The sequence below is a fragment of the Heptranchias perlo genome, chromosome 2, assembly GCF_035084215.1.
Source record: "Heptranchias perlo isolate sHepPer1 chromosome 2, sHepPer1.hap1, whole genome shotgun sequence".
Lineage (NCBI taxonomy): Eukaryota > Metazoa > Chordata > Chondrichthyes > Hexanchiformes > Hexanchidae > Heptranchias > Heptranchias perlo.
The window spans coordinates 147114704-147127706 of record NC_090326.1 but is presented as its reverse complement, the minus strand read 5'-3'; the positions used below and the strand labels follow the sequence as shown (position 1 = coordinate 147127706).

The following is a 13003-nucleotide window of genomic DNA, read 5'->3' as shown; positions in this document are numbered from 1 at the left end:
TTATTATCTGGTCACCCCATGTGTCTTAAGATAAACATATTGTAAACAATGTTTACTGGGTATCATTATGAGCAATGTCACATTACAATGACACATATCACTGAAAGAGAGTATGCCAGTTCTACTAAATTAATTCATTCCACTGAAGTGACTTTCTATCAGTTGGTTGTATATGTGTTTAGACAATGTTAGGATATCAGTCCCAGAGCAGGCGGTTAAAGTTCCTTTCTTTGACATGGGTGTAATTTTCAATTAAGTCACAGCTGTGGTTCCCCTTGCATTTCAAGGTTATTCGTGAAACAGCAAAAATTTTACACACCTTTAACAGGTCATACAGCAAATGATAAAAGTGTGTTCTCCAAACTTTATTCCAACAATTCAAAAGTATGCTTGTCACTTTATGTATAGTTGTAATTATGCTTAGCTTCGATGTAGGATTTGAATAGATGTCACAAGCCACAGTTCTCATATGTATCTTTAGTGCCCAACAGCCACCTTTGCAGTTGGTTATCCTGTTGAACTAATCTGGAAACATGAATTTAGAATGAAAGAGTCATGCATGTAACCAAGAAACTAAACAGCAAACTGTATGTTCAGCAAGTACAATCCTTTTTATTAGTGCAAACCAGTGAATTTCCCATGGGGCCCATATTTGAACGTATGCACAGCTGACCACACCCATCAATTTTTGGAATAGAAGTAGTTCTGTAACTATGGCTTTGATGATCGTTTTTGTCCTCCTTTAAAGTGTGCTTTGATTAACTCATGGATACAATTTGACATCATGTTTGTGACATGCCAGTATAATCATCTCTCATCTCTCTGCTTGGAAAGAACCCATGGAAGACAAAATTTAAAAAAACAGGCCCCCAGTAACCTTTAACTGCAACAAGGACATTTAGAGAGACAGGCCAGATCTTCAGCAGTTGATCATGCCCAATCTAAACCTCCTCTTACATTGCCCCTTAAATAAATCAAGTTCATTCATACTTGCCCTAGAATTCCTTTCCTCTCAATACATTCATCTCCTCAGAGAGAACAATAGCTGCTGGTAACCATTTTCCAAAATGGCAAGAGAGAACTTGCATTTATATAGCGCTGTTCACGACCTCAGGATATCCCAACGTGCTTTACAGGCAATGAAGTACTTCTGAAGTGTAGTCACTGATGTAATGTAGCAAGAAAGAAAGGAGAAAGATGGTGCAAATTCTAGTGATGTAGGGCCCAAATTCTCTGGGTCGGGGGTGGGGGGGGAAAGCGAGGCACTGTGAGCTGAGTGGAATTTAGGGCCGGACCAGGTTTGCTGGGTCTCCGTCCCTTTTTGATGGAGACATTCTAATGGGAGAGGGTGGATACACCTTGTACCCACCCCCTTCCATCCTGACGTCAGAATAGGAGCTGGGACTGGCGAGATGATGTCACCCATCAAAAAATGTCTATCCATCTCAATCTTGAAAATTTTAATTGCCACAGCATCCACAGCCTTTGGCGGGGGGGGGGGGGGGGGGGGGGGGGGGAGGGAGTTCCAGATTTCCACTACCCTTTGTGTGAAAAGGTGTTCCTGATTTCACTCCTAAATGGCCTAGCTCTAATTTTAAGATTATGCCCTCTTGTTCTGGATTCGCCCACCAGAGGAAATAGTTTTCCAGTATCGACCCTACTGAATCTCTATCATTTTAATGACATCGATTAGATCAACCCTCAACCTTCTAAACTCATGTGAGGCAAGTATATGCAACCTGCCCTCATAATTTAACCTATTAAGCCTGGTATCATACTGGTGTTAAGGACAAGATCCTCAGTCATCGTTCATATTTTGTTTCTTTTTGAGGTACATGCTTTATGTGAAATTCTGTGATTTTTGGTTAACGTAGTCATTCTGGGGAGAGATCTACGGCCTATTAACAACTGTGTGTTTGAAAATCGGTAGGCTTCTCTAAATTTTCTGATCTCCATCGTTACAAACTGGGATCCATTATTTGAATCTATTTCATCTGGGATGTTATATCTAGCAAACTGATGCTTGCAATGCACAATCATGTTTAAACTCTTGGTAATGGTTAAATTTATTGAGTTAAAAAAAATGGTAATCTACGATGATTAAATAGAGATTTTGATGAAATTCTCATGAATCAGTCCCATCTTTCTGCAAAAGTCTATTCAGAATGTCATGTATTTTCACTTGATATTTGCCCGTTTTTTGTCTGTATATGCTACATGTCAGACATTGGCTAACTACATCTGCAATTAGTGCTGAAATACCAGGACACAACGAGACATATCATAGTAGGTACAGCACAGGAGGAGGCCATTCAGCCCCTCATGCCTATGCCAGTTCTTTGAAAAAGCCACCAATTAGTCCCATTCCCCTGCTCTTTCCCCATAGCCTTGTAAATTTTTCTCTTCAAGTATTTATCCAATTCCCTTTTGAAAGTTACTATTGAATCTGCTTCCACCACCCTTTCAGGCAGTGCATTCGAGATCATTACAACTCGCTGCGTAAAAAAATATTTCCTCATGTCACCTCTGGCTCTTTTGCCGATCACCTTGAATCTGTGTCTTCTGGTTACCGACCTTTATGCCACTGGAAACAGTTTCTCCTTATTTAATCTGTTAAAACCCTTCATGATTTTGAACACCTCCATCAAATCTCCCCTTAACCTTCTTTGCTGTAAGGAGAACCCCAGCTTCTCCAGTCTCTCCACATAACTGAAGTCCCTCATCCCTGGCACCATTCTAGTAAATCTCTTCTGCACCCTCTCTAAAGCCGTGGCATCCTTCCTAAAGTGTGGTGTCCAGAATTGAACACAGTACTCCAGCTGAGGCCTAACCAGGTTTAGCAAAACCTCCTTGCTTTTGTACTCTATACATCTATTAATAAAGCCCAGGATCCCATATGCTTTTTTAACAGCCTTCTCAACTTGTCCTGCCACCTTCAAAGATTTAGTATGTGCACCCCAGGTCTCCCTGTTCCTACACCCTCTTTAAAATTGTACTGTTTAATTTATATTGCCTCGCCCATTCTTCCTACCAAAATGTATCACTTCACACTTCTCTGCATTAAATTTCATCTGCCATGTGTCTGCCCATTTCACCAGTCTGTCTATGTCCTCCTGAAGTCTGTTACTATCCTCCGCATTGTTTACTACATTTCCAAGTTTTGTGTCATCTGCAAACTTTGATACTGTACCCTCTATACCCAAGTCCAGGTCATTAATATATATCAAAAAGAGCAGTGGTCCTAATGCTGACCCCTGGGGAACATCACTGTAACCTTCCCTCCAGCCTGAAAAACTGTTCACCACTACTCTCTGATTTCTGTCCTGTAGCCAATTTTGTAATCATGCTGCCACTGTCCCTTTAATTCCATATGCTTCTATTTTCCGAATAAGTCCGTTATGTGGTACTTTATCAAATGAGTCAAAACCACCGACCTGGCTATATCTTGCTAACCTTTTGGATTTTTCCATTCCTTGGTAGTTTGATTTATTTCCTCAGGCTGGCAGGCACAATAACTTATTGACTTTTGAAGACAAGCCCATCTTCAATAGTCAATTCATCTCAGAAGTCCCAGTACTGTTTTAGCTTGGGATCAACCTCAGATTTTATGTTTAGAAATCCTTCCTAGATTGGATTTCAACTTTTGTAATGACTTTTTATCCTCCGTTTATATTTTCATCTCACCTAGTCTAGCTTGCAACTTAGGAGTCAGGACGCTATGTACAAAGTTATTTGATCATCTTCACCATCAGCCTTAAGGTCTGGAATTCCCTCCCTAGACCTCTTCACCTCCCTCCCTTTCTCTCCTCCCTTAAGTAGAGGACACAGATTTAAGGTGATGGGTAAAAGAGCCTAAGGGACCATGAGGAAATATTTTTTTTATGCAATGAGTTGTAATGATCTGGAATGAACTGCCTGAAAGGGCAGTGGAAGCAGATTCAATAGTAACTTTCAAAAGGGAATTGGATAAATACTTGAAGGGAAAAAAATACAGGGCTATGGGGAAAGAGGTGGGGAATGGGACTAATTGGATAGATCTTTCAAAGACCAGGCACAGGCACGATGGGCCGAATGGCCTCCTCCTGTGCTGTACCTACTATGATACTATGAAGATGCTCCTTAAAACCTACGTCTTTGACCAAGCTTTTGGTCCCCCGTCCTAATATCTCCTTATGTGGCTCGGTATCAAGTTTTGTCTGATAACGCTCCTGGTGAAGTGCTTTCGGATTTTTTAACCACGTTAAAGGCACTATATAAATGCAAGTTGTTATTGTTGTTGTGCTGTCCGTTCCAGTTCGGTAGTTTTGACTCAAAACATTGGCATTTGATAAAGTACCACATAACGGACTTATTCGGAAAATAGAAGCACATGGTATTAAAGGAACAGTGGTAACTTGGGTACATAATTGGCTAAGGGATATGAGCAGAAAGTAGTGGTGAGCGGTTGTTTTTCAGACCGGAGAGAAATATGCAGTGGGGTCCCCCAGGAATTAGTATTGTTTTTCTTGTATATAAATGACCTGGACTTGGGTATAGGGAGTGCAATTTTGAAGTTTGCGGATGATACAAAACTTGGCAATTAGTAAATAGTGAGGAGGATAGTAGCAGACTTCAGGAGGACATAGGCAGAGAGATGCAATTTAAAGCAGATAAGTGTGAAGTGATGCACTTTGGGAGGAACAATATGGAGAGGCAGTATAGTCTAAATGGTACTATTTTGAGGTGGGTGCAAGAGCAGAAGGACCTGGAGGTACATCTTCACAAATCTTTGAAGGTGGCAGGGCAAGTTGATATGGCAGTTAAGAAAGCATATGGGATACTTGGCTTTGAATACAAAAACACAGAAGTCATGCTAAACCTTTACAAATCATTGGCTAGGCCTCAGCTGGAGTATTATGTACCATTCTGGGCACCTAACTTTAGGAAGGATGTCAAGACCTTGGAGAGGGTAGAGAAGGTTTACCAGGATGATACCAGGGATGAGGGACTTCAGTTATGTGGAGAGATTGGAGAAGATGGGATTATTCTCATTAGAGCAGATTAAGGGACGACCTAATAGAGGTATTCAACATTAAGAGGGGTTTTGATGGAGCAAGTAGGGAGAAACTGTTTCCTCTGACAAGTGGATCGGTAACCAGAGGTCACAGATTTTAAATAATTAGCAAAAGAACTAGAGGGGAAATTAGGAGAAATTTTTTAACCGAGGGTTGTTAAGATCTGGAATGCACTACCTGAAAGAGTGGTGGGAGCAGATTCCATAAGAACTTTCAAAAGGCAATTGGACATGCACTTGAAGAGGACTAATTTGCAGGGTTATGGGGAAAAGGCTGGGGTGTGGAACTAAATTGGACAGCTCTTTCAAAGACCCAGCACAGGTATAATGGGCCAAACGGCCTCCTTCTGTGCTTTAAGATTCCATGATTTGCCCTTATATTTCTGATTTGATAGTTTGTGCTGTTTGAATTTTGAGGTTTGGAAAGGGCTATTCTTAGAGCTGTTGCCTCATTGGTGTTATCTACCAAGATATGTTAGTATCAGCGACAAGATACATTCAAATTAATGGGAACATGGCTTGAAACTTTACAGGTGACTTGGACAACCTGGCATTACAGTATCATGTGACATGGACAATCTCTCCCACAGAAATGTACATTTATGTAAAAGTATTGGTGTGATGTAATGTAACATAACTGGGCTTTTTAGTCCAACAACAGTGAGAAGAATGGCTGCTGGAGTTCAGAGAAATATAAGACAGCTAACCATAATATTTACACAATTCATTTAAAGACATTAACAAAGTACTCTATGGACACTAAGAGGTAAAGAAGTGTGACCCAGAACCTCCATTATCTGTGCTCTAATTAACCACCTTCCCAATTATCCATGGGACAAAGCCTTGCGCCAGACAAGATTTTTTTAAAGAATGGGAAAGCTCATTAGACCCAACATGCCAGTCTCTTTTTGTGCATCAACTTCACCGACCTGCCCTATTCTCCAATCCCTTCTCTCTCCAGAAACACATGATCATCTATTGAACCTACTAATGCTGCTCACTTCAGTAGTCTTCCCTGGAAACTTATTCCATCACTCTATTACCCTTTTAAGTGAAAAGTTCCACCCAATTCCGTTTTACTCCTAACTTTTAATCCCGGTGAACAAATGTGTCAGGATCAATGTTTTCAGTTCCTTTCGTTGTCTTGAATGCATTAGTTCTTTCAGGCAGGTTTTCCCATCAAAAGTCTTGTTCTGATGTATTCTAATAAATGCTTCTTGGTTACTTCTCCATCTTGATTTGCTCTGAGTATTTCCAAATGAATCTTCAAATGATCAAGCTTTGATTTATTTTTATTCTCAGCTCTCTCACTGATATAACAATATCCTGTTTATTAGACACAGGCTATTAAATGGAGAATTCGTGCTTTCAGTTTAACTTAATTATTCAAAAAATAAATGTTAAGAAAAGTAAAGAAAACATAATGAAGGTAAACATCGATATCTGTTTTAAATTATATACAAGCAAACTTACTGTGTTAACAAAGAGTTCTTGAGCCATTAACAGCACTAAAATAGGAACAGAATTTGGTGTTTGCTTTTAATTTTGATAACAAACCTCCCTTTGAACAAACCTTCGCTGGTTAAAAGTTTATTTGCCTTCTCCGGATACCTTCAACACACGAGTCATTTAATAAAACATATTTTAACCTGTGGTGATCAAATTGTTCCCAACTTGTAGGAATAACAACTTAATTTTGCCTACTACTTGTTTCCCCTCTCGCCTCTGTGTGAATCGTAAGGTGTGCCGAATCCATCTCTCGACCCCAGCTCAGATATTATTATTCAGTTATTGCTCTATGACACTGCAGCAAATTAGCATTTCAAAAAATATTTATTCACATCCATGTCCTGTCCTTGCGGTTATGTACCAACAGGCTATTAAGACCCAACATTTTGCCCTCAGCGAATCCACATTAAAAAAAAACCCCATGATCTTATCAGTATTTTGTTTTTCCCTGCCCTGGTGGATTGGGATAAATTGGAACTTTTGTTAGTGTGTGGGACAGGAGCCCACGTTACTTTATTAAATTCTGGCTACACTATGGTTATATAGTCGATTGAAATCTGTAGCCATCCGTTTGTCGAGATCATCATAGAAAATCAGAGTCAGAGTTATAGCTCCCATTCCATTTCGATGGTTTGCTACAACTTAAATAAACGTCAATTAAAATAATCCTGTCACATTCACTCTACATATGACTGCCCACTGTGCCGAGCGGATACCAGAAGGCGGCGAGCGTACAATAAATCACAACAGTCAACCAATTCCACCTGCAAGTGCAACGGGGTAAAGGAGCATTTATTAAAGCCACCGCGAGAAGTATTTCAAATGATTGAACAAATGATTGTTCGGCAACTTCATTCAACTGGGGAGGTTTCAATCTTTCAATGCGAAAGTTAAGGCGATTACCGATGTGACTGATCTTGGTCACCCCGTCAGATTAACATCACCATTTAAACCAGCTCATCTGTTTAGGCAGCCGACTCCCGCCCTTTGACAACAGTGACAAGTGTTTCAAGAGATCGCCAGACTGTGCACCTGGTGGTTTGCCATACGCAAATTACAATGTATGACACGAAAGATGATATTTTGACAACCCCATCCCTTGCTGGTTCCCATTATCCTCGGGAATTTATTGCAGGTTGGAAGAGGATGACCGATTGCTTTTTTGCAGCCTGCAATTCTGTCGCACGTAAGTAGCCCAGATAACCAAACGAGAACCGTCTCTATTCCAGTGGCTAGATGCGCCACCTGATGCACTAGAATCGAACAAGAAGCTCTCGTGATATCCAGTCTGGGGTGTTTTTTTTTAAAAAAAAAATAAAAACAACGCAAGGCATGCAGCAAACTCACCGAATTTCTTGTCTGCGCGCGCGATCAAACGGGTGTGGAAAACCGACAGGACGAGCAGGATGGAGTAGATCAATTCCATCATTCTTCATCCATTGCACTTACACTAACAATCCATTCTTGGCGAGATGAGGGGAGGGGTAGTGGATGTGTGATGGGTGAAAGGAAGCGGCGCTCTCCGGGCTCCCCTGCGGGTGAGCTCGCTATAATCAGACGGCTTCAGAGCCAGCTTCACTCCGCCCCAGACGGCCTGTCAATCACCCCCGCCCCGGCCCGGCCCGCCCCGCCCCTCCACCCGTCAATCAGCCGGACTCGGCCCGCCCCCCCCCCCCCCCCACCGTGACGTCAGCCACCGTCTGGGTGCAGCGCCAGGTACCCAGCGGAAGGAAGGAGCTGATCGGTAGCTGCTCGCATTGCACAAAGCATTGATCGCAACAGTCCACATTAAACTCTGGCAATGCAAAAAGAAAATATGGGGGGGGGGGGGAGGAGGAGGTTTTATGCTCCCCCCACGTAACTATTATTCGACTGCAGCATCGTTGTAGGTTCCCCTCTGTGCTTTCTCCTCCCAATTATATCACGTAGCTCTTGATGCGGTCAATGATTGTTTTAGTGTTATTTTGAGACTATCTCTTAGTTGATATGTACAGTTGGGCCTCAGGGTTTTTGTGTTTTATATGATTTTCTAGTACTTTAGCAGTTTCTCTGAAAACAGGAGTACCCTGCATATGCTGCCTGGGGATCATATTTTTACTGCAATGTGCCTTCTGTGTTTCTACAATGCTGGTCTAACTCAACGTGCCCCTTCAAAGGGCAAATTTCCATTTTTCCAGTACACAAACGTAGGTAGCACAAGAAATAAAACAAGTGACTTGGAAGTACAAATTCAGCTTAAAAGGGTATCGAAGGCCATTACAGAGACCTGCCTACAAGATGGGCACAACTGGTAGCTAAATATTCCAGGCTAAGGACAGGGAAATGGGGGGGGGGGGGGGGGAGTGGGAGTAGCAACATTGATGAAAGATACAATTACAGCAGTAAAAAGGAATTTCAGTAGGGTGAACAGGCATTGGAAACACTATGGGTAGAGTTAAGGATAGAGCAGTGATGCAAGACTGGCAAGAGTTGGCTACAGAGCAGATTAGTAGTGTTGTACTGAGATTTATAAATGTGATCAGGGAAGCATGTAGCAAAAACAATGTGGTTATAGTGGGAGATTTTCATATTCACAGACTGGGAGAGACAGAACAGCTCAAGTTATAAAGGCAGTGAATATCTAGAATGCATTTTGGGACAGTTTTCTAGAACAATGGGCCAGATCTTGCCCTGAAAATAACAGCAAGGCTAACAGGGCTCACGTTATTTCTGTGCCTCTGGTACAGCAACTTCTGGCAACCGCACATGCACGGACACACGCAGAAATCTGGGAGTTGCTCTACCAGCTGCCCTGCTCCTCCATAAGCTTCGCGAGAATCACATCTTTCCAGCTGACTCACCGTTGAAATGAATAGAATGACATGATGTTCCTGCACTGTCCTGATGGATACAAACTAATCTCACCAAAAATCAGTACATTTAAGTCTAAGCACACTTTTAGCGGCGTAGTAAGTCTTAATGATGGCCAAACTTAAGTGGACCAGCCATATAAATACTGTGGCTACAAGAGCAGGTCAGAGGCTGGGTATTCTGCGGCGAGTGACTCACCTCCTGACTCCCCGAAGCCTTTCCACCATCTACAAGGCACAAGTCAGGAGTGTGATGGAATACTCTCCACTTGCCTGGATGAGTGCAGCTCCAACAACACTCAAGAAGCTCGACACCATCCAAGATAAAGCAGCCCGCTTGATTGGCACCCCATCCACCACCCTAAACATTCACTCCCTTCACCACCGGCGCACTGTGGCTGCAGTGTGCACCATCCACAGGATGCACTGCAGCAACTCGCCAAGGCTTCTTCGACAGCACCTCCCAAACCCGCAACCTCTACCACCTAGAAGGACAAGGGCAGCAGGCGCATGGGAACAACACCACCTGCACGTTCCCCTCCAAGTCACACACCATCCCGACTTGGAAATATATCGCCGTTCCTTCATTGTCGCTGGGTCAAAATCCTGGAACTCCCTTCCTAACAGCACTGTGGGAGAACCTTCACCCCACGGACTGCAGCGGTTCAAGGCGGCGGCTCACCACCACCTTCTCGAGGGCAATTAGGGATGGGCAATAAATGCCGGCCTTGCCAGCGACGCCCACATCCAGTGAACAAATAAAAAAAATAAAAAAAACAACCTCTCTGGCACTGAAAATTAACTTTTAACAAGTGTAGAGTCTCATTCCTTCAGATTTTAATTGTTGTTGGACATTTAAAAATTTTTTTTTACATTTTTCTTTGTCTCTTAATTCAGTATTTTTTTAACCCTCTTTATTTCGCTTTCTGTACCTGATTTGACATTGAATTCATGATTCTAACTTAGACGTCCTGGTTCTGACTCTTCGCTGCTTATTAACAGGCTTCAATCTGATTGATTAAGGGGATAGACAGTTGCCTGCCCTATTCGCGCACACGGTGCTGTTTTGGATTCAGCACCTCACTAGAGGAACTTGCCGTGGAAATAAAACAAAAGTTTATGGGTAAGTGCAAGTCTAGCGAGTGGCGAGTGCTATTTGTTCGCCATTCATTGGAAAATCCGGGCCAATGTTTTAGAACCAACAAGGGAACAGGCCCTACCAGAGATTTAGTGATGAATAATGAACCAGAATTAGTTAATAATCTGACAGTAAGGGAACATCTTGCAAACAGTGACTACATGATTGAATTTGACATTAAGTTTGAGAGAGAGAGAGAGAGAGAGAGGAGTAAGGCAAGCATCAAAGGGAGAAATGAATTGACCACAGTAAACTGGGGTGAACTGTTAATGGGTAAACCTACAAACAGTGGGAAGTATTAAAAAACTTGGTACAATACATGCCTCTGAAAGGCAAAGGCTACATTTGTTTAGTTAAGCAACAATGGCTAACAAATGAGATGAGAAAGTATTAAGCTAAAAGCAAAGGCTTACACAAATGCAAGGCATAGGTGAAAATCCAGTGGACTGGGAGAGCTATAAATAGCAACAAAGGGATACAAAGAAAGTAATGAGATGCAAAAAATAATTTAGAACTATGCAAGGGATATCAATGCTAGCAACAAACATTTTTATAAATCTAAGAAAAAGAGTGGTAAAGGGGAATGTGGGCCATTAAATACAGATCCAGGTAAGACTATAATGAATAGTAAGGAAATGGCAGACTTGTTAAATGAGAACTCCTCACAGCGGAGGAAGGGGACAAAATACCAGTGATACAAAGGAACCTCAAAATTGGTCATGGGGAGGAACTTGGTGGATTTCATAGAAATTAAGAAAACGATCATGGTTAAAAAACTGGACTTAAGTAGATAAATCTCCGGGAACTGATGCTTTCCACCCGAGTAGTAAAATAAATATCAGGAAGTTGCAGATGCATGTCAAAGCTCCCTAGATTCAGGAATTGCACTTTTGGATTGGAAAGTTACAAATGTCACTATTATTTAAGAACTTAATTTTTTGAAGTCACTAGATTGGCAGGAGGGGGAGACCAGATAACCACAGACCTGTAGTTTACCAAATTGTGGGGAAAGTTACTGGAATCTATCATCAGAGATAGAGTGACTGAGCACTTGGACAAGTATGAGCTGATCAGAGAGTCAGCTTGGATTTGTGACAGGTAGGTCACGTCTGAATTATCCAGTTGAATTTTTTGAAGTCACTAGATTGGTGCATGGGGGAATGTCTATGGATGTTGCAGATATAGACTTCCAGAAGGCATATGATACGGTGCCACAGGAGATTAGCAGCAAAAATGAGAGTGCAAGGAATTAGAGGTAACCTTGTGACATGGGTTGGTAATTTAGTTGGGAGGTAGGAGACATTGGATATAAAAGGGAATGTTCTCCGATTGGCAGGATGTGAGAGATGGGGGAGAGAGAAGTCGTCAGGGGGGTGCAGGGGAGGGCCGGAGAGGCCGAAGAGGAGGGGGTGAGGAGTATGGGAGGAGGAGCAGTGATGGGAGGAAGAGGGGTGCAAGATGGGGAGGAGTTTATACAAGCTGATATGGATTTCCTTTAAAATATATATTTTAATTTTAGTTTATTAAATATTTATCCAATGCAACTTTTATTACACATACACTGAATCTTTATACACAATTCAGCTCTCATAAAAGTCAAAAGCAATACATTTTCTAATCACATTTTACAGCATCAGCAATGTAATGTTTTTTAAAACAAAGTTTTACATTGTATCACATTTTGCATGATGTACAAATCATCTATTGGTTCTCACTACAATATTAAGGAATGTTTCAGTGACATCTCCTGGTAGACACTTGTAATCCAGAACCAAAGTACAAAATTTCATTATTTTCAACACTTCAACAAATAAGAAAATAGATTTTCTTTTGAAAAAAGAAAAACAATTTAACATGTCCTTTCAGCTTACATTTTCTGATTCATTCTAATTGGTACAAGTAACCAAATTAGGTTAGATAAATATATGTATGAGGCAAATGCAATTTCAAATTACATCAGACCAGGTATGTGCAAATAGAAATAAATTTCTACTAAACATGTTACAAAATCAATGTATTGTAATGTTTTGCTGCTTGAAGGCATCAATGCCTTCAAGCAGCAATGAAGATGAAAAATGGATAGAATCCACTGCCACCTACACTAGTTTACAGGTGTAACAGATCTTCCAGATGCTTGTTTGAAGATGCATACAAAGCCCTGCAACACAAGAAAATCTATCACCATAACGTACTTTGCAAATTGCATTTCAGCCAAATTATATTTAGCGCAGAAACCTAGATGCCCGTTCTAGTCTGGCTCAAAGGGAACACATTTTCTGTGTAGTTCTAACATTTTCTTGGAAAAAGAAATCACAAAAAGTCATTTATTTTGCTTTATATAACCAGTTTTTCCCATACGGAGATTATTATTGTATTAGTCTGTGGGTTTGCACTGCTAAAGGAAAAACTAGACAGCAATTATAATCTCTTCCATCCTCACTCTGCAAAAAGAGC

The 13003-nt window shown here is 41.4% G+C and overlaps 2 protein-coding genes across 6 annotated transcripts in view; both read right to left on the bottom strand.

The window, feature by feature from the left end:
- Nucleotides 1-8094, bottom strand: part of ptprn2 (protein tyrosine phosphatase receptor type N2) — a 924398-nt gene extending 916304 nt beyond the window's left edge. For both annotated transcript variants that reach the window (XM_068008124.1, XM_068008134.1), the window contains exon 1: nt 7910-8094. In XM_068008124.1, coding sequence (XP_067864225.1) covers nt 7910-7991 — 82 coding nt within the window. In that variant the 5' untranslated portion in view covers nt 7992-8094. The remainder of the gene's footprint in view (nt 1-7909) is intronic.
- Nucleotides 8095-12086: 3992 nt separating this feature from the next.
- The window catches only part of ncapg2 (non-SMC condensin II complex, subunit G2), a 108098-nt gene continuing 107181 nt past the window's right edge, over nt 12087-13003 (bottom strand). For all 4 annotated transcript variants that reach the window (XM_068008087.1, XM_068008110.1, XM_068008093.1 and 1 more), the window contains exon 28: nt 12087-12707. In XM_068008087.1, the coding sequence (XP_067864188.1) occupies nt 12656-12707 (52 nt within the window). In that variant the 3' untranslated portion in view covers nt 12087-12655. The remainder of the gene's footprint in view (nt 12708-13003) is intronic.